Source organism: Chelonia mydas, chromosome 6, assembly GCF_015237465.2.
Source record: "Chelonia mydas isolate rCheMyd1 chromosome 6, rCheMyd1.pri.v2, whole genome shotgun sequence".
NCBI classification, from domain to species: Eukaryota; Metazoa; Chordata; order Testudines; family Cheloniidae; genus Chelonia; species Chelonia mydas.
In genome coordinates, this window is record NC_051246.2 from 46,759,558 (window position 1) to 46,786,389 (window position 26,832).

General features: G+C 41.4%; 1 protein-coding gene across 4 annotated transcripts in view; it reads right to left on the reverse strand.

The window, feature by feature from the left end:
• Positions 1–26,832, reverse strand: part of ANO3 (anoctamin 3) — a 369,380-nt gene that overhangs the window by 215,191 nt on the left and 127,357 nt on the right. The window contains exon 1 of one of the 4 annotated variants that reach the window (XM_043548423.1): positions 6,012–6,206. The exons of the other annotated variants lie outside the window; for them this stretch is intronic. Within the exon in view, the coding sequence (XP_043404358.1) occupies positions 6,012–6,063 (52 nt within the window). The 5' untranslated portion in view covers positions 6,064–6,206. Of the gene's footprint in view, positions 1–6,011; positions 6,207–26,832 lie in introns of those variants that run through there. 4 annotated transcript variants of the gene reach the window in all.

The window sequence follows — 26,832 nt, forward strand, 5'->3', positions numbered from 1 at the left end:
TAGAACAGGCTCCAGGTTTTTAGATCTCATATTTACAAAATATGTAATACTGTGCACTATTATATAACAGCTTTCATCTGAGTATCTCAAAGTACTTTACAAACATTGATTAATGAAACATATCAACATTCCCGGGAAGGAAGGAAGGAAGTATAATTATACGTCCTCCAGAGATGAGTCCCAATCAAACCACACGTCTGAACAATGCCAACATTTTTGGTTGTTTGAGTCCAGTGTCTTGGTTCTGCCTATTACACAGATAGTTCCAGAAACAAAATTTGACGTTGTATCCAGATATTTTTAAAGTTTGGGGTGCTCAGAAGTTTGCACTTGGAACTAAAATTAATGAAATATTTATTGGAAGCCAGCCAGTCAAAAGCTAAATAGAATAAACACACTTTATATTGTATGTTGCCATAGGGAGTGAGTCCCAAAGTCTGCAGTTAGAAAGTAGTGCTGCTAATACTGAAAAGAGCAATGCCAGTCAATAGCAGCATCCCAGGCTACACCATATCAGACCAACAATCCATTCAGACCAGTACCACCTTTTTCAGAAGAAGGTGAAAAAATCCCACCACATCATGCATGTAAATGAACAATATCCAGTTGTCATTTAGGTCAGGCACTCATATGCTTCTGACATGAGCATGGTGTCGGAACCTAAATATAACATCTACTTTTACAAATTGCACAGCTAGCTAGTCATGAAAAAAATGCTCATGTTATTTTTACTTCATTCTCCCTTCTGCACCTTTGCCCAAGGTTTGTTTCACCCACCTGTTATGTCTGGTTTTACATTAATTTTAAGTTCTTTGGGGGCAGGGACTCTCTTACTATACATATGTACAGTGCCTAACCTGCTTGGATCCATTAGGCACTACTGTAAACAAATAAATAATATCTGATGCAGTGTTTGGATCTCTCAAGCTATGAAAAACAGCAAGTACATGCAATACAAGTCAGCACTGAGACTTGCCCCTTGCCCCATGCCCATCACTAGCAGAATAACACTCCTTCCATACCCTATTCTGATATTAGATGATAAGAATACCATTGATATCTTTCAGCTAAGTGTAAATGGAATTGTTCTGTCACCATTTTCTTAGTATCCTGCCAAAGAGATTATGGCTTATGGCTCACCATATCCGAGGAAGATTTTAACAATCCACAGCAATAAAAAGCCCCAAACCTCTTTACTGGCCTTAATCACTCAAGAAGGTCATGAGTGCATTTCACAGGTCAGAATTCTCTAACTAAATCCAAAACCTCAGTAAGCAAAAAATGGCCCAAAATCAACCAGCAAACAAGGCATTCCTCTCCTTCTCTTCTGACAATTCTTATGCAAGTAATCAAAGGTTAAATCCCATCTGACACATGTAAGTAGATAAACAATTCAGTGTTAAATAATAATAAGAGATAGAAAAATGTAAACCTTTGGGAATGTTACTGAATTTCTCTATGACAATGCATCTGTGCCTTGTGGCACAATGCAGATTAAAAATAGTGACAAAAGGACAGTCCAGATGGCTCAACTGATCTAATGCACCACCATGCTGTGGACCTGGATTAGTCTAACTTTAGGACTATTGTTCTTTTTGACAGGGATAATTTCAGTCATTTGCAGTCAGACAAGGCAAGGGGAAATGAAACATCCATTCCATGAACCTCTGCATGGCTTTAGAATAGATTTTTTTTTTAACCACTCAGGTGATAATGTAATGATGCGCAACTTTTGAAACTTGTGAGTATTCACTGTATATATGCTTGGCTTTGGACAGAGGGCAGGACCAAGCCATGCTTGGATATTCTACTGCCAGCCTCCTGTTCTAGACCCATTGTCATAGAATCATAGAATATCAGGGTTGGAAGGGACCTCAGGAGGTCATCTAGTCCAACCCCCTGCTCAAAGCAGGACCAATCCCCAACTAAATCATCCCAGCCAGGGCTTTGTCAAGCCTGACCTTAAAAACCTCAAAGGAAGGAGATTCCACCACCTCCCTAGGTAACGCATTCCAGTATTTCACCACCCTCCTAGTGAAAAAGTTTTTCCTAATATCCAACGTAAACCTCCCCCACTGCAACTTGAGACCATTACTCCTTGTTCTGCCATCCGCTAGCACTGAGAACAGTCTAGATCCATCCTCTTTGGAACCACCTTTCAGGTAGTTGAAAGCAGCTATCAAACCCCCTCATTCTTCTCTTCCACAGACTAAATAATCCCAGTTCCCTCAGCCTCTCCTCATAAGTCATGTGTTCCAGTCCCCTAATCATTTTTGTTGCCCTCCGCTGGACTCTTTCCAATTTTTCCACATCCTTCTTGTAGTGTGGGGCCCAAAACTGGACACAGTACTCCAGATGAGGCCTCACCAATGTCGAATAGAGGGGAACGATCACGTCCCTCGATCTGCTGGCAATGCCCCTACATATACATCCCAAAATGCCATTGGCCTTCTTGGCAACAAGGGCACACTGATGCATATCCAGCTTCTCATCCAGTGTAATCCCTGCGTCCTTTTCTGCAGAACTGCTGCCTAGCCATTCGGTCCCTAGTCTGTAGCGGTGCATGGGATTCTTCCGTCCTAAGTGCAGGACTCTGCACTTGTCCTTCTTGAACCTCATCAGATTTCTTTTGGCCCAATCCTCTAATTTGTCTAGGTCCCTCTGTATCCTATCCCTACCCTTCAGCATATCTACTTCTCCTCCCAGTTTAGTGTCATCTGCAAACTTGCTGAGGGTGCAATCCACACCATCCTCCAGATCATTTATGAAGATATTGAACAAAACCAGCCTGAGGACCGACACCTGGGGCACTCCGCTTGATACCACCTGCCAACTAGACATGGTGCCATTGATCACTACCCGTTGAGCCAGACAATCTAGCCAACTTTCTATCCACCTTATAGTCCATTCATCCAGCCCATACTTCTTTAACTTGCTGGCAAGAATACTGTGGGAGACCCAAAGAAAACAGAGCAAGGAACCAAAACACTAGTCCACAGATAAAAATGTATTTTTTCTAACTTTTGAGAGATCCTAGATTTCTGAGCTTCACTGCAACATGCCAGAGAACTTGGATGTTCCCTTTCAAGCTGTGCAAAGGAATGTAATTATAGAAAGCCGAAGAAACCACCACTCATCCTCTCAGCCATAACAAAAAAGCTCAGAGTAATAAACCAAACAGTTAGGGGAAACAAACACAATTTTCTCCAAACCAGTGAAGGTTGGACTGTAAAAGTTAACCTCTCTCCATTAAATCAGTCCGAGTATTGTGTCGCCTGAGGCTACCCCATAAGGCTAGGTCCACAAAAAGGTGTATTCTTATAAATTGCTTTTATATGATACATTCCTCTTTTTTTTTGACCTACATCTTAACTCTCTATTGAGGGTCCACAAAGAAATAATTGCTGGAACTTCCTCCCACCCGCAAATGTAGCTTGCTCTTAATGCAATTGAAGTATAGAGAGCACAGCTGTGATGGGCAGTTGGCCATTCTACAAGGATTATCTCTGATTTTGTAGAAAATAGAATTTAGGGCACATTTTTTGCCTACAGTTAAACAAATAATATGTAAAGGCAGCATCAAGATAAACATACAAAGACAAATTTATATACAAGTCTGAATAAAAATCACATCCTGACTTTTTCATGTTGAGAAATCTATGCTTGTCTACAGAAGTGCAGTGCTAGATTTCTTTAGTACATTAACCCCTTAAATATCACTGGAATTTATTTTTATTATTATTTTGCACTCAATTTTCTGTCTGTGATTTGGTTTGGTTTTTTGGGCAGGTGTTTTTTGTTTTGTTCTTCCTGTGGCCTTTATACCAATCCTGTCTACTGCCATTCCCAATGGCCCCAAAAGCACTCGGATGAGAGAAAATACTGCTATCCAGGACTTGGAAAGCTAACTCAGAGTGAGTTAGCACTCTGTACTGTTCAGTCAATCTCTTTTTTTTTTTTTTTTTTTTTGGGGGGGGGGGAGGGAGGGGACATGCTTTTTTCTTTTTGGCCAAGGGTGTTACTGTATTTCACAGGCAATGGTATCCATGGGTATACGTGCTCCATGACTTATTGAGAGCACTCCATCTCACTTACACGACTCTATTGTGGCAAGTCAATTTACTCAGATTTTGCACAAAGTATAAGGACCAAATGAGAATCTGTTTCTGAGTACGTGGCTTATTCCACAGACTGTAGCAGAGCTGATACATTATGAAGTTATGGAAATGTTATAAGCATACAGAATCTACTACAATGTTCTTCGTGGCTCTGTTACTGTAATTACATTCCATGCTGAAACTAAGAAATTATGCTAATTTTTAAACAATTGTTTTAAGAAAAGTATGCTATAGTTCCCTTAGGACCTTGGGAGGGATTCTCGAGTTCATTAATCGTTGACCTGACATAAGTAATGGCTCAAAAGGAACTGTTAGATTCAATAAACTCCGTGTATGTGCTGCACAGCTGTCATCAGTCCATGGGCTTACAAATATGACATTTAAGAAAAACAATTTACTGTACTTATGTAATATCTCATTTTTAAAAGGAATGAACTTGACATTTTACAATTCAGAACAGCAAAACCAGTTAGAGCACATAAAGGAGGGGCTGGGTGCAAAATCACAAGGTCAGGTAAATTTATTTTGGAATTACTGGAGTACAAATATCAAACTTTTCAGTTTCCTCTCACAGATGTGCACTCAAACAGATCATTTTAAAACAAAATTTGGTGGACATAGGAATTGTTCCCAGGATGAATGCTTGAAACTTATGATAAAAGTAGAGTCTAGACTGAAATTGTATGGATTAATGAACTGCAGGACATAAAAGTTTGTAGTAGAACAGAAATGCTGACCGAGTTGTACTAACTGTAGCAGCACAAATGGACCCACTCTAACAATGGAAATGTTGATCCCTCCTTACCTACGAAATACTAATGTGATCACGGTGGGGAAAAAAAGCATGCAAACAAAATCCCACCTTCCATGAACTTTTAATGTATTTATTAGATCTTTATTGCACCGTGTTAACAGGAGATTACAATGATTAATAAATATTTCAGTCACAGTTGCTAACAGACATATATTAAGAGTCTTACTGGGCAGTAGCCAAAGATTCCAATGTTCTTGATGTGCAAAAGCAGACAAGGATCAAAGTTAGGTATTTTTGTTTTGAGGGACTAAAGTGCTGAAAGTAGCTATGGTTATTTTCTTCTTCTGTATGGTTTGTACTTGATTCATGATTTTACTAATGTATTGTATAGGCTACAAATAAAAACAACATTACCAAAATAAAAGAAAACAGCAGAAAACTGGAGGGAAAAACCCCCACAGAATCTTTGTCACTTTCACTTAAAGCCATAAAACAGTATTGAGTATTTATTATAACAGCTGAATAGAACTAAGGAAGCAGTTTCAATACTGAACAAAGTTTTCATGAAAAACTAAACGTATTAGATCAGTGCTATAGTCAAACATCATGCAGCATTAGCACGGGTATTGTAAAAGCATGCTTGTAAAGTAGCAAATGACGTCTATGGTGCTACTTACTTGTGATCTTCAGCCTTTTAAAAGCAAATACCATTCAGCTGCAATGAAATACATTCACAGCAACATCCTGTAACAATGAAATGCAGCTATGCCAAGCACATTTTTCCTTGCACTCCACTGCAATGTGGATCTTTTAAAGGACATAGGTTATTTGCTTAAAATCAAAATCTTTGAATGCCTTTTAGAATATAAACCAAACAACCATATTTAGTATACAGTGGATATTATAATCCTAGAGAATGTTACTTGTCTTGCAATGGTAGAAAAAATGTAGCCATTTCAGGGACCAAACTGATGGATAACATTATAACTTACTGCAAGAGTTTAAACACATCTGCATCGCACATAGCTCCGGTATCCGGAACAGCTGGTGTACTGGTGCTTGTATTAGATCAGACTGCAAGGGCATGCAGACCTAATAATTTAGCACACAATGCTAGAGACAAAAATATTTCTACTGACCTTTTTGCTGTCTAAAGGACTGAATAGACCCCGAATGGTGAACCATTTTCATTCATAGGAGCTTGACAATATTCACTCACTGAGCTCGAGAGGGTCAAGGGGTTTCAAATGGGAAATGGAAAGACTCCGCGGCTGCATAGAATCTAGGAGCTTCTGAAGAGCTGTGCAACCCGACACCTGCTTTAGCAAGCACTTAGCTTGAAAGACTCCACTCCCCACTGTTGTCATAGAAACCAGAAAGGCTGGTCCAGCACCATACTCCCCTTAGCGGATGCTTAAAGAATAATTCACTACATCAATCTAACAGGGAAATGCAACAATATTTTTTTTTATTGAAGAAAGAAGTGTTTTGTTGCTTGAAGCATATTTTTTTCAGATAAAGACAAACTCAAGTTCTTTCCCTAGTGCTGAACATCACTGCAAAAAGTAATAGTTGCCAAACCCTAGCCATGGAATGTCTCCAAGATACAAAATTGTTCAGAAGTTTATACGGTCCTGACCATCAGCATATTGACTGAAGTAAAATGTGTTTTATAGATTCACTCCAAGTGTTTCCCTCAAATGACATTTTCATTTATTTCTGTAGTCCTTTTGTCTTTCAAGGCTCCCTACCTTTGTCTAAAAGAAATCATCTAATAAATAATTGTTTTAAGGACAGATAGACACAGCTGTCACCTACTTTGTCTATTTATAAATTTTAAAAATTGCAAATGTACATATGCATAAAAAGCATATATTTGTCATTTCATATGTCACGTTTTAAGATTGCAAATTCTTTGGGGGAGACACTGTTTCTTTATATGTGCTTGCATAATAGGAAGCCCCAATCTTTACAGGGGCTTCACAGGTTTTATTCTATAAAAACAGAGAGCATCCAAGATTGCACATCTATTTATATAGGTTCTGATGTGGTCGCTATCACTGACATTCCAACAATCGTTTTTGCTCCATTCCATGCTGTGTGGAAAGAGAAGCATTTGAGCCAATGTGGTTCAAATTTATGAGGAGACTTAATGCCTGTTGGGTTTTTCCACCCCCCACAGTCTACATCATACACTTTCCATGGTGAGCAGCTTTCAATAAATTTCACTCATCCATTGTTGCATCTCCAGCATATGTCTTTTCTCTGATTTTCCTAGCTTACAATCAATCTTCTACTTTATTAGGTACTTCACTAGGAGTGGCACAGAAAAAGAATGCACACTCCTCTTCTTTCCACACAGAAATAGATAAATCAGCTCACTTAAAGTGAGAAATACCCAAAGCCTTTTTACCAAACTTGAATCATCAAACTTTTAAGAGGCTGAAGATATTTAGATAACTTTTCATTTGTTCATACTTCTGGTCAGAAGAGGTGCAGGAGATGCCCTGGACCAGCAATTGCTGATTTCTTGTGCTGAACCTAATGGGTTCTCAAATGTCCATATACATCTTAAATCCAGTTCCAACCCAAGGCCACAGTTGAAATTCCAAAACTGCCAAGGAGAAAGGTTATTCTCATTGTATTTTCAGACACAGCCAGAAGCAGATGTGCTGGAAACCTGTTTTCATGAGCTTGACAGCCTTTGATGTTTCTTGGAATCTACACACTCAGTGGCTTTGTTCAATACCAAAATTTCGGTCCTGCCTCAGTGCAGGGGGTGGATTTGATGGCTTTTTGAAGTCTTTTCCACCCCTACAGTTCTCTGTCCCTATTATTCTATAACTCTGAGTGCAATTACATGTGTTACAGCATTTTGGAAGTCCCAAATAACATCTCTCACTTTTATTTCATTTAAACTCAAGAAAACAAAGGCATGTATTATCTAAGCCTGGTGGTTATACTCCTCCACTGCTGTATAACTAACAGTGCCTGTGCTGCAGAGCCATTGTGTTATAGTGAGGCTTTCAAACCTGTCCAAAACTCTCAATATAGCACTCTGAGTGGTAGGTTTTCTCCAGTGTCTCACTGAAAACTGGTCTACAGCAGAAAACACTGTAAAAATGACAAATTAGAGACCCACAGCTCCCAGCTCACTTCAGCCCTTCAGGTGATATGACAGGGCTCTGGGCAGCATTAGTCTGTGGTCATCTGCCAGGCAATCTATGGAGTAACCAGGTAAGTGAGCTGCCAAGAACCCAGGCAGGTTTCCAAAAGAACCCTAGGAACCCTGCTCCACCGCAGCTCATGAGGAGCCAAAGAGCTTAGGAATTTGAGAGTCAGGGCTCCCAGGCTCTTGGCTCCCTGTTGGCCTGCCACATGAGCAGCCAAAGAACTGGGAACCTGGAATCCTGAGCCCCTTCGTAGGCCATTGGTTGGGCTGTCACAGAGTAAGGCATGACAGCTGGCAGGAAACCAGGGAGGGTTGCACCGGAACCCTGCCTGTTTTTTTTGTTTTTGTTTTTTTTGCAACTTCATCAAAACAAGCTGTCTCTTTGAAACATTTTGATTTTGATGAAATCAGCATTCTCTGACAGAAAAAAAACAAACAAAGAGGAGTCCTTGTGTCACCTTAGAGACTAACAAATTTATTTGGGCATAAGCTTTCATAGGCTAAAACCCACTTCATCAGATGCATAGAAGGAAAAATACAGAGGCAGGCATAAATACACAGCACATGAAAAGATGGACATTGCCTTACAAAGTGGGGAGGTCAGTGCTCATGAGCCAATTCAATTAAGGTGGAAGTGGGCTATTCTCAACAGTTGACAAGAAGGGGTGAGTACCAAGGGAGGGGGAAAAATCACTTTTGTAGTGCTAATGGGGCCAATGTAATCAAGGTGGCCCATTTCAAACAGTTGACAAGAAGGTGTGAGCATCAGCAGTGGGAAATTAATTTTTGTAATGACCCATCCACTCCCAGGCTTTATTCAGGCCTAATTTGATGGTGTCCAGTTTGCATATTAATTCCAGTTCTGCAGTTTCTCATTGGAGTCTGTTTTTGAAGAGTTTTTGTTGAAGGATTGCCACTTTTAAGTCTGTTATTGAGTGACCAGGGAGGTTCAAGTGTTCTCCTACTGGTTTTTGAATGTTATAATTCTGGACGTCTGATTTGTGTCCATTTATTCTTTTACATAGAGACTGTCCAGTTTGGCCAATGTACATGGCAGAAGGGCATTGCTGGCACATGATGGCATATATCACATTGGTAGATGTGCAGGTGAATGAGTCTCTGATGGTGTGAGTGATGTGGTTAGGTGCTATGAGGGTGTCCCTTGAATAGATATGCGGACAGAGTTGGCAATAGGGTCTGTTGCAGGGATTGGTTCCTGGGTTAGTGTTTCTGTTGTGTGGTGTGTAATTGCTGGTGAGTATTTGCTTCAGGTTGGGAGGGCTGTCTGTAAGCAAGGACTGGCCTGTCTCCCAAGGTCTGTGAAAGTGAGGGATCGTCCTTCAGGATAGGTTGTAGATCCCTGATGTTGCACTGGAGAGGTTTTAGTTGGGGGCTGTAGGTGATGGCTAGTGGTGTTCTGTTACTTTCTTCGTTGGGCCTGTCCTGTAGTAGGTGACTTCTGGGTACCCCTCTGGCTCTGTCAATCTGTTTCCTCACTTCACTGGGTGGGTATTGTAGTTTTAAGAATGCTTGATAGAGATCCTGTAGGTGTTTGTCTCTGGCTGAGGGGACTGGAGCAAATGCAGTTGTATCTCAGAGTTTGGCTGTAGACAATGGATTGTGTGATGTGGTCTGGATGAAAGCTGGAGGCATGTAGGTAAGCATAGCAGTCAGTAGGTTTCCGGTATAGGGTGGTGTTTATGTGACCATCACTTATTTGCACTGTAGTTTCTAGGAAGTGGATCTCTTGTGTGGACTGGTCCAGGCTGAGGTTGATGATAAGGTGGAAACTGTTGAAATCCTGGTCTCCCTCCCATGGGTCAAGATGATGAAGATGTCATCAATGTAGTGCAAATAGAGTAGGGCCATTAGGGGACGAGAGCTGAAGAAGCATTGTTCTAAGTCAGCCATAAAAATGTTGGCATACTGTGGGGCCATGCGGGTACCCATAGCAGTCCTACTGACTTGAAGGTATAAATTGTCCCCAACTGTGGGTGAGGACAAAGTCACAAAGTTCAGCCACCAGGTTTGCAGCGACATCATCAGGGATACTGTTCCTGACGGCTTGTAGTCCATCTTTGTGTGGAACGTTGGTGTAGAGAGCTTCTACATCCATAGTGGCGAGGATGGTCTTTTCTGAAAGATCACCAATGGATTGTAGTTTCCTCAGGAAGTCAGTGGTATCTCGAAGATAGCTGGGAGTGCTGGGAGTGTAGGGCCTGAGGAAAGAGTCTGCATAGCCAATCCTGCTGTCAGGGTGCCAATGCCTGAGATGATGGGGCGTCCAGGATTCCCAGGTTTATGGATCTCGGTTAGTAGATAGAATACCCCTGGTTGGGGCTCTAGTGGTATGTCTGTGTAGATTTGTTCCTGTGCTTCTTCAGGGAGTTTCTTGAGCAGAAAAATATCCCATCAGAAAATTTCTGACTAGCTCTATCTGAATAGCTGTACCACAAGGATAAATGGGAGCTGGAGCCAAAGCTCTGCTCATTCTCCTCACTGTCAGACCCACCAGTGTGGAGAGGAGACGTATCTCCATGGATCCTGGTTCCCCCACACCACTGCTACCTGTGATGGGAGTTCTTGGTGCAGGAGCATAACCTGAACCATGATTCCTACACACTGTGGACCTAATAAGACTACACAACACACCAAACTAATTTAAAAATGTACACCATAAAGAATTTCAGTTCTAAAAAGATTATTCCTGTTATTCCCATATTCCAATCACATTAAAAATGCAGAGAGTAGGCAAAATAGGTCAAATTCTGCTGAGTTACCCTGGTATATATCCCAGAATACTTCCCTACTTTAAGGTCAAATGAGTTAATCCTGATTTGTACTAGTGTCAATGAGATCATAATCTTGCAAGGTATTTTAAAATGTGGACTGGTGCCAATGAAAGTAAGAAGGAATGAACAAAGGAGGAGAAGCAGGGATACTTTTCATTTTAAAATGCAAAAGGTACACTGTCCTTCCCTGAATAAATCCCAAAGCCCTGCCTACAACTGGTAGATTGAAGTCTGTATTATTGATTTTCATGACAGAAACATTCCAGGAGAATTGATGGCTTAGAATATCAGTCTTACTTTCTACAAAATGAAGAGTATATCTGGTCCTCAGACATATTTCAAATGCGGGTGTAGGGCTCTGTAAAATGTGTTCTCAAGATGTATACACAAAGAGCATGCTGTAAGATTTTTGCCTCATATGTTCTGCTGTCCATATTCTTTATTTCCTTTAAAAAATGAATTCAGGGACACAGACAAGTGACAGAAAGACAATGATATTAAAAGAAGGCCTCTGCTTAGCCACAGAACAGAGACAGAGTTTCCCACCAGTGTGATTCAGAGCCATGGGTGGTGGGTGAAACTTCCCGAGGGAGGCAAGCTCCTTGTCCTGCCTCTTCCACTCACAGCTCCATCCACACTCCACCTCTGCTCTGCCCCAGGCCCCACCTCCACCCGCCGCTGACTCACCCCTCACCTCCTCCCGCACCCGCCTGCCGCTCACCCACCTGCTGCTTGCCTCCTCCCCCGCCCCACCAGACCCTTTCCCCACCTGCCATGAGACCCCCCCACTACAACCTGCTGTGCAGCTGGCTCGCCTCTCACCTCCTCACCCTGCTGCTGCTTCTCCCCCCCTGCCTTGTGACACCCTCTCCCCTTTTCACTGTAAAGCACTAATAACATTCCCCAAGGGAACTGAACAGGCAACAGGTGTAGCTCAATTGCCAGATGGATTCTCCTCTGCTTGGCAGGGAGTTTGGTGTATGCGGTATAGAGAGAGACAAAAAGCCGGGATACCTGTGCCAACCTGAAGCCTAATCTCTCCTTTTGAAAAGTGCTTGTCATTGACAGCCTGCATTAAGGCAGTAGTTTAATCACCTTTCTTGCACAGAATTCCCTGCCAGACTCGTTTACTTAAACCGGGTTTGACTAAAACAACTAAATCAAGAAATAAACTCACTGGCTATGTCAGCTCCTCCTTGAACCAGGTTAGCAGTTACTTCTGGGTGCAGAGACTAACTGAAGGATCGTCATTTGGAAACTGTTTTTAACCCCCAAAACACATATTCCTACAATATAAAAGCCAGCTGAATGTGGCCAAAGGCTTCCTGGGTGTTGGCAAATGGCTTTATTACCACTTTAACTTTACACAGTGAAAAAGCCTTGCCATTACTCAGGGATCCCCGCTACTCGCCTCCTCAATCCTCCCATCTGCCACTGACTCCCCACTCACATTCTCTCTCTCTCTCTCTCTCTCTCTCACACACACACACACAGACACACACACACACAACGCAGCTGCGGGGACCTCCGAGGGGGTAGGGGGTGGAGTGGAGGAGACAAGAGGAGAGAAAGAAGACTCCAGGTAGCAGCAGCAAGTCATGGGAGCCTCAGGGAAGGGTCAGAGCAGGGAGGGGCACCACAGCCCAGGTGTCAGGTGGCAGGGATGGCTGTGGTAGGGGAAGCAGTGCCTCCCCTTGCCTATTATACCCGCTGTCCATGGTCAGGGCTGACCTGGAAGTGATCATCTGTGAACATAAGAAATTAGTTCAGCCTCCATAGACATTCAGCACTTAAGCCACTCCACTGAGAATTTTAATAGCAGTGCCGATTAGGAAAACATTGATTGTTTTTCATCTCCATTCTAAATGGGGAAAATATACTTTATTATTATGTAAATATGTGTCATGGAATCTAACAGTGGAAACTGATCTATTGCCAGATTTTGCCCTTAATTCTCTGGGAATCTGGAGGTAGTCCTTTCACTTCCACGGAGTTTTGCTGAATTTCCAATGGTGTAGGTGACAAGAGAATTTGGTACAGTATATTCTTATAAGGAGTTTCTTTGCCTCTCTCCTTCCATGCAACTGCTATGTTAACAAGGTATAACCTCAGAGAACACTGAGAAACCCGTGGAGGGGCTAAACAAGTACACAATTATGACCTAAATAAGGATTCTGTTCTTTAGCTGCTCATGCCTAATGAGATCGCTGATTAAACAACCTTGTTCATCTGAACAGTTCTTGATATACATATTATATTACTGCTATTGAACTCCAAGGGAGTTTTGACATTGGCTACAATAGAAGCTGGACTAGCAGCAGGCCCTCCTCTTACTACGTTAGTGCTCTTCTTAATTTCTGTTACTTCAATGGACTACAGGTGGGGATCATGCAAGAGAAACCAGGGATAAACAAAGCACAGTTTAGTCCGCTCAGCAAGTTAAACAACGCAAATATTAATGTAGCCCCCTGGCCAGTTTGGGGGCTTCAGAGAAGCAGCTCCCCCAGAGAGCAGCATGGAGGCAGAGACTAGAACCACAGCTGAGACTTTGCTTCCTCACCTGTTGTCATAAATATAACGGAAAGGGTAACCACCTTTCTGTATACAGTGCTATAAAATCCCTCCTGGTCAGAGACAAAATCCTTTCACCTGTAAAGGGTTAAGAAGCTAAGGTAACCCCGCTGGCACCTGACCCAAAATGGCTGGAGGGGGGACAAAGGGTTTGGGCTGCCTGTGCGATGCTTTTGCCAGGAACAGATCAGGAATGCAAGCCTTACAACTCCTGTAAAGTTAGTAAGTAATTTAGCTTGAAAATGCGTTAGATTTTCTTTTGTTTAATGGCTTGTAAAATAAGCTATGCTGGAGGGAATGTGTATTCCTGTTTGTGTCTTTTTGTAACTTAAGGGTTTACCTAGAGGGATTCGTTTTGAATCTGATTACCCTGTAAGGTATTTACTATCCTGATTTTTACAGAGGTGATTCTTTTACTTTTTCTTCAGTTAAAATTCTTCTTTTAAGAACCTGATTGCTTTTTCATTGTTCTTAAGATCCAAGGGTTTGGGTCTGTGTTCACCTATGCAGATTGGTGAGGATTTTTATCAAGCCTTCCCCAGGAAAGGGGGTGTAGGGTTTGGGAGAATTTTGAGGGGAAAGACGTTTCCAAGCAGGCTCTTTCCCTGTTATATATTTGTTAGATGCTTGGTGGTGGCAGCAATAAAGTCTGGGGCAAAAGGTAAAATAGTTTGTACCTTGGGGAAGTTTTAACCTAAGCTGGTAAAAATAAGCTTAGGGGGTTTTTCATGCAGGTCCCCACATCTGTACCCTAGAGTTCAGAGTGGGGAAGGAACCTTGACAACTGCTATGGGCAGTCCAAAGATTGATGTAATAACTGAAAAATCCGCTGCACCTCTTCAGGCCAGCTGACCAATTATTTTTTGAACTTCCAATGAAGGCTTGATATGTTTGCTTTTTGGGTGAAGGTGCAGAAAGAAATGCAGTCAAACGTATTCAAACACATCTGCCCATCCTAATAGATTTCTGTGTTTGCAGCATAAGGTAAAGAATCTCCTCCACCTCTGTAGCTACAGCAAAACCTGCTCCCGGAACTGTTGCACCTTCTTGCTAACAGGCAGCACTGAAGCTGATGCACAGCAGGCAATAGCAAAGGGAGGCTAGCCAAGCTGGCGCCTGCTGAACAACAAGTAGGGAGAAACTAAGCATTTGCCAAAAGGAGAGCAGCAAAGCCACGGAAGAACAAATTTTATTCTCAAGCTTCATATAAGGTATTAAAAGGGTGGTGGTGGGAGGGAGAATGGGTGGTGCTAAACTAAAAACTATACCAAAGTAACTGAATGTCCTTTAGGGGAGAAGAACACAACAGCAAAATCAAATTATGATAGATACTGTAAACCTGGTAGGTAATGAACAGTATTTGTAATGCAATCTTCAAACAATTTCTAGAGCTTTATCATAACAAGTGTCAGGACTTCTGCATAGAAAAGTTATATCAAGTAGAGGCCTGAACAGAGGTCAAGAATAAGAGATGAACACTATGTACTGGCGTTATGTAATTAGTTAAATATGAGGAAATTCTTGCAATAAGGTTTGGAAACAAATGCAGCCAGAGAAAGAGACATGCATACAGACAGATCAATGTGTCTCACACTTTCTGAAGCTAAGGAGCTCTTTTCTTGCATTTGGACAATCCTTAAATGACCATGTAAATGTGCAGATCATACAAAGAAAATATAGGAATGTTCTGGCAACTTATCCCAGATGGTCTTAGAGTGAAAGCTTTTCCTACTACATAGCAGTTGTTCTTTTACCTTCAGAAACTTCATGTACCTTTTGTGGAAGCCAACAAGCAAAATAAGTTCAAACTTAAAATATTTTAACTTGTAAAATGTTTAAGAAATACTTTTTTTGCTCCTTTGGTTCTTTTCTAATTGTAAAGCTCTATTTTTAGCATTGGAGTATACACACAAGACTACAAATTTGACAGCTCGGATAAAATCTGCAAAGAGAAGAGAAATGTGCCTATAAAGAGTTTAAATTAAGCCGTTGTTATTCTCAGCTGAATAAATTTGAGGATAATGTTGAAACATGGATGATTGGAAACAAGAGCTCCTTATAAAATAAACATAGGCCCCACTCTAATTATAATAGCATTTTAGAGCACAGAAAATAAGAGCAATTATGAATCAGTGGCTAAACAGGCAGGTGAAACTCAGGGATTTATGTATCACAAACAAGTACCACAAGAGCCTTGAAACTTATGATAAAATGTATTTTAAAAGTCTACATCAGCACTCAGCATCTATAAAGAAACATTCCATCTTCCAAAACTCATTAGTAATAGTAGCTAATCCCCATAGCTCTGCTATGTGAACTATTACCATCTTTAATTTGAAAGGAAGATCAAAATCAAAGCTGTGCATCTGAAAATCCAGATCTGGACCTGAATTGGTACAGCTATCAAACAGCAGAACCAACATGCTATACGCAAAGTTGGGGGCTGAAAATGCACATCTGAATTTTTGGAGTTTGGAGAGTTCTGTTTTGGCATTCAGATTTGTTTTATTACAGAGACAGATCTGATCTGCAAAAAGAAAAGGAGTACTTGTGGCACCTTAGAGACTAACCTAACTAGTCTCTAAGGTGCCACAAGTACTCCTTTTCTTTTTGCGAATACAGACTAACATGGCTATTACTCTGAGATCTGATCTGCAAACTCAGCTGTAGTGTTTTGGTTCAAGCCTTTATATTTATTACATACTGTCAAAATGGAGGCAGAAGGGTTTAGCCACAAGGACAATCACTGTCAGGACAGATTAGTATATAGAAGTTCTTAGTACCCAGTCTTGTGGTCTCTTTCTGTAATAATATTAATGACAATCACAGATTACTTTATTGCAATGGGAATATTGTCTTATTAAGGACTCCTGGATTGAGTCCTAGATCTACTTCCAAAGTATATCTTTGTGACTGTGGAGAATGTTACTTTATTTGGGAAAATGGGTAAATAGGCATTGTGAAATAGACATTTTTTGCAGCATAAAACATTGTGCTTCTGTAGCATCTTTCATCTCAAAATTTAAATCAACTCTTAATATCCCTGTGGTAAGTGATTTATACAGGTCATTTCTCCTACAAAAGAAACACAAGGTAGACATCTCAAAGGTAGACCGTAGCAGCTATTTAACAATACCCAGAAACAGGAAGTACAGAAGAAATAACTCAGTCCAACTGAACCTGCAGTGGGGATTTAGGTAGGTTACATATAATTATCAGATTTCGTATTGTGGTCAGGTGGACACCCCTACTCTTATGAATAGTGCCTTGGGATTTTGAGCAGCTTGTTAAGCTTATTTGTTGCTATCAAATAAGTCCTCCAAGATGTACAGAGATGCCACTCTTCATTCAGATTTTGGTTTCCTGTGACACACTTCTTGCTGAAGAGCAGGAAAAAGAAAGTGGCCCAGGACAGGAAAGTCACAGGCTGCAGTTACACAGAGGAGCAGAAGGTTGTTACTTCATTTCTCTACATCAGGGGTCGGCAACCTTTTAGAAGTGGTGTGCCAAGTCTTCATTTATTCACTTTAATTTAAGGTTTCACGTGCCAATAATACATTTTAACGGTTTTTAGAAGGTCTCTCTATATAAGTCTTTATATATTATATAACTAAACTATTGTATGTAAACAAGGTTTTCAAAATGTTTAAGAAGGCTCATTTAAAATTAAATTAAAATGCTGATCTTACACCGCCGGCCTGCTCAGCCCGCTGCCGGCCTGGTGTTCCATTCACCTAGGCCGGCAGTGGGCTGAGTGGGGCCTGTGGCCGGGACCCCGGCTGGCAAGGGGCCGATAGCCAGAACTCCAGACCGGCAATGGGCTGAGCGGGGCCAGTGGCTGGGACCCCAGACCAGCAGTGGTCTGAGTGGCTCAGCCCGCTGCCGGTCTGGGAGTCCGTCCACTGGCTCCTGCCAGCCAGGGTCCTGGCTGTTGGCCCCGCTCAGCCCCGCTGCCGGTCTGGGGTCCTGGCCCTGTCCACTTGGAGTGGGTACCTACCTTCTCCCTGGTTCTAGCCATTCTCTTCCTCTCTCTGCACTGAGATGAGGGTGGGAGTGCGCTGAGTACAGGGCGGGGGGTAAAGGAGTAGGCTGGGGGTTGGGGTGCAGGGTCTGGCCAGGAGCAAGAATGAGGGAGGGGGCTCAGGGTGGGGCAGGAGGTTTGGGTGTGGAGCGCTTACCTGGGTGGCTCCCATTTAGTGCTCAGGGTGCAAGAGTCAGGGCATCGGGTGTGGGGGGGCTGGGGATGTGGGGGGGTTCAGGAGTCAGGGCAGGGGGCTGGGTGTGTGTGAGTAGGGTGCAGGAGTCAGGGCTGGGTATTTGTAGGGGGTGCCGGAGTCAGGGGTGGGGTTGTGGGGGGTGCAGGGGTGAGGGCAGAGGGCTGGGTGTGTGTGAGGGGAGGTGCAGGGGTGAGGGCAGAGGTCTGGGTGTGTGGGGGTGCTCCCAGCCCCCTGCCCTGAGTGGCTCATGGCAGGGGGCTGGAGGGGATATGCCAATTCCACCCCCTTCCCCAAGGTCCCTGGAGCAGAGAACGCGAGCATGCTGCGGCTCCGCTTTTCCCTCTCCCCCTCCATAGCAAGGGCCGTCAGCTGATCAGCCACAGGGAGGAAGAGAAGGAGGGGCAGGAACCCAGCACACCGGGGGAAGAGGGAACTGCAAGGAGAGAGCGGTGGGCAGAGAAGAGCGGGCCAGTCTGGGCAGGATTTTTAGGGTGCCCGGCAGACAGCAGTGTGCTATTAAAAATTGGCAAGCGTGCCATAGGTTGCCGACCCCTGCTCTACATAGTTCTGTTCAAGGGTTTATCTTGAGACCACTATGCTCATCAGCAAGATACTACATGATACCAGGATTGGTACCATGCTGGAAGACCCAGTGAAAGAGGTTACTTTGCAGCAGCTGCTACTGAGGCAACTGCAAGATCAGGGGAAATGCTGAGGTTCAAACAGCAATTTGAACTGTACATGAAACTCATGGGACAAATAAATTGGAGGATGAGCCAAAGATTGCTCTTAACAGTGGTAGACACAGAAACCCTAGATGGATACAATGCAGATGGCGGAGTGGTGGGGGGGAGGGGGAGAGAGAGGAAAGTTTTGTAAAAACAATGAAAATTTTTTGAGGATTATTGTGTCCCCAGGAAAAAAATAGCTACTTATGAGAACCACTCCTGGGGGAATTATGCATCAAAAATTAAAAAATTCTGCACACACTATTTTAAAATTCTGCAAAATTCTGCCAATTTTATTTGTTAAAACACCACTACATAATCATGCCAGTTTCAATTATTTAGGTTATTTATTTCAAAATACCTTTCACCAAGTATATCTGTGAGAATACAGATACACACAAAAATCCCCCACCCCCAGGAGTAGAGAGTTAAAGAAACCCCTATGACAACTCAATTCCTGTTTCTCTGCCCCTTCCCAGAGCCCAGCTGAGGGGCTAGACACCCGCACCCTCTTCCCCCAGAGCCTAGCTGCAGGCCCCCTCCCTTGCCCAAATACCTACATCTGAACCCAGCCATGGGGCCCCCTCTTGCCCAGATACCCACACCCCCGCTCTCTCTCCAGAGCCCAGCCACAGGGCCCCCTCTTGCCCAGACCCCTCAGAGCCCAGGGATCCAGAGGGAGAAACAGCCTGATGCTCGGTCCCAGGCTTGCAGGGAGTTTCCTTTGTGCTGCCCTCTCCTTCCCTCAGGGCCTTTGGGGAACTGCAGCTACCAGGAACCTGTTAGCTCTCTCCTCTCCCCCATGGCAGCATCTTCTATGTGTGAGCTGGGCTCTGCCCAGCAGCCCTAGTTGCAGCCAGCAGCCCATTTCTGTGAGGGAAAGGAAAGTCTGCATGCACAACATTAATTTCTGCAAAATTCTGCAGTGGCGCAGAATTCCCCTAGGAGTAATATATTCAGGATGAGAACACAGAAAGAAGGGGAAACAATAGAGGAGTTTGTCAGACTTAAAACTAAAATGTGAGTCCTGTGAATATAGAATATTAAAAAACTCATGAAAGACCAGATTGTACTGGGGTGTAACAGTAAAAAAGTCCATGAATGTTCACTAAGGGCGATGAATCTGACACTAAAAGGAGCATTACGTATATGCCAAGCGCCACAGCAATCAGAAACTGAAATTGAAAGTCTAGAAAAAGAGACAGTTCACATGACTGAATCCTATAGTTAGGCTTGGCAGAAATAGATTTTTCTTCATAATCTTAATAGATGACATCAATATTTATTTTTAAGCAATTTTTTCAATTTAAATATTCACAGTTGCAGGAAATTATGGGGGATGTCAGATAATTATATAACAGTGGGCACTGAGATTCAAAAAGTTAATGTTTTATAACAGTTAAAATACAAATTGTCAGCATCACATGTAAAAATATACAAAGTAAATATCCTTACATCAAGCATTTTGACTATCATTGATGGAAATATTTTTGTTGTTTTTGTGTGTATAATAAAATTGACATTTACTAATAAAAATTTAATCCTTCTAGCCCTAAAGATAGCTAAACCATCAAGGGAGGAAGTTAACAGAAGTTAAATTGGCCAAAGACAGAAACATGGAAAACAGGAAACAATGCCAGCAATGAGGCACCCACCATTAATGCAAAAATGTAAAAACTAATAAATATGTAGAGAAAGCAGTAAAATGCATTAATTAAGTGCAGAAAGGGATTCCTTAAGCAAAGAGGAAGAGCTCTTCTTAGGGACAATGATGGAGGAGGCTGAAATCTCAAAAATGGCTGATTGAAATGTGAACAAATGACACTTATGTGACAGAAGACAGACACTGGGGCAGAAATAAGTAGAAGGGACCATTGTGATCACCTGGTCTGACCTCCTGTATCACACAGGCCCTAGAACTTCCCCAAAATAATTCCTAGAGCATATCTTTTAGAAAAAAAAACCCATCTAATCTTGATTTACAAATTGTAAGTGATTGAGAATCCGCCATGATCCTTGGCAAATTGTTCCAATGGTTAATTATCATCACATTCAATAATGTATGCCTTATTTCCAGTCTGAATGTCTCTCATTTCAACTCGTCACCCCTTAACCTACTTTATTAGGCTAAACAGATTTATCCCTTTGAGTCTGTCACTATAAGACACACTTTCTAATCTTTTAATCATTTTTCATGGCTCTTCTCTGAACCCCCTCCTTGAATTGTGGGCACCAGAACTGGACACAATATTCCAGCAGCAGTTACACCAGTGCCAACTACAGAGGTAAAATACCTCTCTGCTTCTACATGAGATTCCCCTGTTTCTGCATCCAAGGATCTCGCTAGCCCTTTTTTCCACAGCATCATGCTGGGAACTCATTTTCAGCTGATTATCCACCACACTACCCATTTTTTTTTTCCCCAGAGTCACTGCTTCCCAGGATAGAGTCTCCCATCCTGTAAGCATGACATAGATTGTTTGTTCCAAGATGCATACATTTACATTTAGCTGTATTAAAATATGTATTTTTTGTTGTGCCCTGTTTACCAAGTGATCCAGATCACTCTTCATTATTTACCATTCCCCAATTTTTGTCTCATCTGCAAACTTCATCACTGATGATTTTATGTTTTCTTCCAGGTAACTGATAAAAATGTTAAATAGTATAGGCCAAGAACAAATCTCTGTGGATCCCACTGGAAACGCACCCACTTGATGATGATTCACCATTTACAATTACATTTTGAGACCTATCAGTTAGCTGATTTTTGATTCATTTAAGGTGTGCCACGTTAATTCTATATCACTCAAGTTTGTTTTTTTTAAATCAAAATGCCATGTGTTACCAAATCATAGAAGGAACACAAAACAGTGGAAGAGTCACAAGTAATTCTGACAGACTATATTGGGGAAACAATTCCAGAGTTGAAAAGTGCAAGCCATTACTGACACAAATACATAGGAAAAAGTGATCCAAAACAAGCTTGTGGTGGTGCACAGAAGCAAGAAACCAGTCATGGGCCTACATGCATGTGAAATGCTTGGTTTCATTAAGAGGAAGTATACCATAGAGAAAAAGAAAGACAACATAGAATCAGATCTGAAAAGTATTAATAGCATTATACGATGATGTATTCACAGGAAATGAGTGCCTTCCAGGAACATAGATGATACGGTTAAGAGAAGATGCATAACCTATTGTACAAGTTACACAAGAAGTTCCACAAATCTTAAGAGACTAGGAAAAAAGCTGCAAACCATGACACAAGTGATATCATTTGTAGAATAGAAGATCCAAAAGACTGGGTTCATTCTTTAATAACTGAAGAAAAAAGGAGGGGGACTACAGCTGTGTATGGACCCCAAGGAGCTCAACAAAAATATAAAAAGAACAGTTCCACCTGCCCACAAGATGTAAACTGTTGTCTGAGATGGCAGGAGCCAAATTCTTCAGCAAATTAGGTGCATCAGCTGGATTTTGGCAGATACCATGGGACAATGAACATGCCAAGATCTGCATTTGTAATACACCATTTGGCAGATACTACTTCATAAGATTGCTTTTCCGAATATGCTCAGCTCCAGAAGTATTTCACCATACAATGAGCCAGAGGCTAGAGGGTCTAGCAGTAGTGAAAGTGTACATTGATGACAATAATTTGGGGCGGCGCTGCCATCAAACATCAGGAATGACTCAAATAAATTTGTTAGTCTCTAAGGTGCCACAAGTCCTTTTCTTTTTGCGAATACAGACTAACACGGCTGCTACTCTGAAACCTGTCAGTAGAGTACAGGAAATTGTGAGCACTAATAAACCGAATGAGGCCAAATGTCAATTGCGAACAATGGAAATAACATATTATTTGGGAGAGAGACTCACCTCCGAGAGAAACTTGCCCAGTGAATCAAAAATTCAAGCAAACTTGAACACATCAAGATCTGAAGATAAAAAAGGAAATCCAAAGGCCGCTAAGCATGTTGAATTATGTCAGCAAGTTCATACTTAGCTACACAGCTTGTTCAACTCACATAAGACAGAGCTTCCACAAGGTCATCAAATGGGCATGGATGCCCAAGTATGAAAGAAAGAGAGTACAATGATTTAAAGCACATTCGGACATCAGCTCCAATGCTGCATTTTTTTGACCCACTGAAAGAAAAAAAAAACTTTCCACATATGTCTCAAAAGAAGGGCTGACAGCTATACTACTACAGTGCCATGGAACTGATTGGTTGCGAATCTCATATGCCTCTGTGGCTATGACAGTTGCAGCGATGGTGTGTGCAAATTGAAAAACAGACACTAAGCATGGCATATAGATATACGAGATTTCATGACGTTCTCTATGATCATAGCTTCAAAGCAGAAACTGATCACAAACCACTGACTGCAAAACACAAAGGGACCTGAAGAAGCACCACCAAGGATACAGCAACAACTTCTAAAATTACAGAAGTATGATGTAAGCCTGGAGTTCCAGCTTGGATGTTATTTAGTAAAGGCAAACACATTCTCAGGAGCATATGCTCCATCTGACAGTACACAGCCTGATGATCTGGAACAAGCAGTTGACAGACATGTGAACATGATAAAAGTGTCACATGATGTATCTCCAGGCATACGGGATGAAAATTGGAGACAAAAACAGTTTAAATTGAAATGCTGCAAGCTGTGATACAACCAAAAATAAAATGGGGCTTGTAATACCTCCTCACCCCATAGCAGTATTGTGAAAATAAGTTAATTAATGTTTGGGAAACATTCAGATGCCATGAAAAAAAAGAAAAGGAGTACTTGTGGCACCTTAGAAACTAACAAATTTATTTGAGCATAAGCTTTCGTGAGCTACAGCTCACTTCATCGGATGCATTCAGACGATGAAGTGAGCTGTAGCTCACGAAAGCTTATGCTCAAATAAATTTGTTAGTCTCTAAGGTGCCACAAGTCCTCCTTTTCTTTTTGCAGATACAGACTAACACGGCTGCTACTCTGAAACCTGTCAGATACCATGGTGACAACACCATAGGACATTTCAGGGGAAAACTTATAAATTCAGCTCAGGTTTTGAATAGTGTGTAGTAAAAGCAGAACAATGAAGACAAAACAAAATATTGGATAGCTGCTTATTTGGAAAACACTGTACAGTTTTAAAGGGGCCTAACACTAAATTAGGCACCCAAATCCATGGACTTTCAACAGCAAGTGGGTACTTAACTTCCTTAGCTGCCTATGAAAATTTCAGCTGTAATGTTGTGGCTGCACATGCATACTTATATTATGAGGTTATATAGATCTCCAAAATCTGAGAGATGGGAGGGGAGTCCTAGCTAAGTAATTCAGCTTCAAATTGGAGAGTGATTAACCAATGGAACAAACTACCAAGGGAAGTTCTGGACTTACTCAAGCACAAGTTATGCTTTAGTCAAACCCAAGATACTGAGCTCAATCCAAAGATAACTGGGTGAAATGGAACAGCCTGCAACAGGTGGTCAGACTAGATAATCTTATGGTCCCTTCTGGTCTTAAACTCAATGAATCTATGAATTAAGCCCTTCCCCATCACCACTTTATTAGTATACATATCAAGTGCGGATTCCAAATGTTCTACCAAAAAAAAAAAGTTCTATAATTGCAGCATTGTCTGAGGATATTTTGGACAATACCATTCACTATTTCATGCAACAAAATCGTTTCCAATGCCTTAAATAAGATTAGCTAAGATTTTTTGCTTTAGTGTTTGTATGAGTTTTGCCATTTCACTACGATTTAGGCTGAACATTGGCTTTTGTAGAGTCTACAAAATTATTCATTATATGTGTTTGGTGACAAAAGAAATTAAGGTTCCCAAATTTGTATTATTCTCGTCTACCCACTGAACCAACTTGGTTCAACAGGAACGGCACACTAAGTATTCCATTGCTAAGTATTTGGCCTATTGCTTCTACATTTTGGATTACTTACCAGATTAATACAGTGAAATCACTGAAATTAAAATTTCTTAGTCCACTCTCCAGCTGCCAGTAAGTATGAAAACAGGAACCATTGCTCTAATTGCAAAAGAATGTAGATTAAGTGGTACTCTTAACATTTAAATATGTACTGGGAAAAGAATATGTGGAAAATGATGTTCTGTACCACAGCATTTTCTAGTGTATTGTACATAATAAAGATAAAGACTGGCAGTAGAGAAATGGCAGATTTCTAAGAACAATGCATAAGCTCTCCTCTCACTGTAGAGGATCTGGCCTCAATTAAGATGGAATGATCTATCAGACATTAATATAGCAGAACAATTAGTTAGAAGAACTAAACAGAGTATATGAACAAGGGAGTCAGGGACTGGATTAATCAGGAAATAGAGAGCAATGAAAAAAAGCTTGTATAATAAAACTGGAAAAAAGAGTAATGTGACAACTAACTCTAGGGAAATTAAGAAGAGATTTTTAGAATACGGTGTGACCTTTGTTGTAATCTCTTGTTTCTTCATTCTAGGACAAATTTAGGGAGTTCTTGCAGAGACAAATTAACAAGGCAGATTATGGTGATAATAGAATGTATACCTGCGGATTTTTTTTTTAAAAAAAACTTGATAAGCCTTCTAATAAAATAAATTACATGCATTCAATTAGAAAAGGAGTACTTGTGGCACCTTAGAGACTAACCAATTTATTTGAGCATAAGCTTTCATGAGCTACAGCTCACTTTATCGGATGCATACTGTGGAAAGTACAGAAGACGTCTTCTGTACTTTCCACAGTAGGCATCTGATGAAGTGAGCTGTAGCTCACGAAAGCTTATGCTCAAATAAATTGGTTAGTCTCTAAGGTGCCACAAGTACTCCTTTTCTTTTTGCAAATACAGACTAACACGACTGTTACTCTGAAACCATGCATTCAATTGATTATTAACCAATAGAAAATGTCACATCAGACATATTGCAAATGCATTAAAAGCCTTTAGATTACTTTTTATATGAGTCAATAGCACTTTTAAAGCAATGGGGATTCCAAAGTATTGGTTAAGGGCCATGACGGAGGTTAGGCTGAGATTAAAACTCTAATAAATTTTATAAGAACTGTGCCACTGTGAGCAACACTGCTGGTCCCAAGCCCAGGTAAAAGAAGAGGAGTTCTGCAGTTGGTTTTGTGGCCCACACAGATAAAACTTTACTGCAACAGAAACAGTTCAGTTAAATCAAAGCTTGAGGACAGTAGGGGAGATGGAGCTCAAAACCCAAGTATGAGAGATCTCAGTGAAAGCCAAAAGGAGGCGGAGATCTTGACACACTGATTCCTGATGACCAAATCAATAACTAAAGTAGGCACATGGAATGTACATACTTTGTATAGTACGGAAAAGCTGACAGGTTACATACAAATGACAAAAAAAACACCTTTCTGAACATATTTGGAATCAGTGAGACAAGACTGACAAAGACGCAAGATGGTGCTACAATATTATACTCAGGAGGAACACATGAAAGATATGTAGGAATTATGCTGGATAACATCACACTGAAGACCCTGCTGGCTTGGGAGCCAGTGAATAATAGAACAAAAGCCAGGCTGCAAACAAGACATCAAGTGTAGAATAATCCAAGTATATGCATCAATAAACAGCAGTTGACAGTGAAAAGGATACATTCTACCAACAGGTGCAGCAAGTATTGGATGATGTACCTAACCATGTTGATGATAGGTGACTTCAATGCACAAATCAACAACAATTCTACTGGCTGGGAAGGAATCATGGATACAGGAGTGGAAAGCATCCAAACTGATAATGGCAAATGGTCTTGGATCTCTTGGCACAAACACACTAAAGACAGGAGGCAGACTCTTCCAGCATAAGAGGATTCACATGCTCACATGGAGATCATAAGATAATGTGACTGTCAACCAGATAGATCATGTGTGTATATCTAAGAAATGGGCATAATCTTTGAGGAATGTCAGAATCTGCACAGAAGATGATCTTGGCTCAGATTATTATCTTATAGTGGCCATGTTACAACTTAAACTCAAAAAGATCACAAGGATGGACATAGCAAGAGAGAAGTTTGTGGACAAGGAAATGGAACTCATATTCCAGATTGTGTTTTTTAACCATTCCAATGTTTTATAGAGCCAACCTGACAAAAGTCTGGGAGACAGATGATCAAACTGGAAGAAGATGGTAGTCAAGACATTAAAGGAAGTAGTGGGCCTCTGGAGGGGTCCATTATATCTGGAACATGGACAGTGGCTGAGGAGCAGAAAGCTCTGAATGCAAAACAGGAACAGTGCAAGACACAGGCAGAATTCTTAGGATAGATACAAGATACAGAGAAAAGACAAAGAAATAAAGCATGAAGACAGTGGATGAAATATTTTGAGAACAGGATGAATTATGTCCATATAGATCATGTTGTAAACAACCACTCTCTCTTCAAAAGATCATTTAAAAAAGGTACTGCTTGGCAAAAAAACAAACCCCAA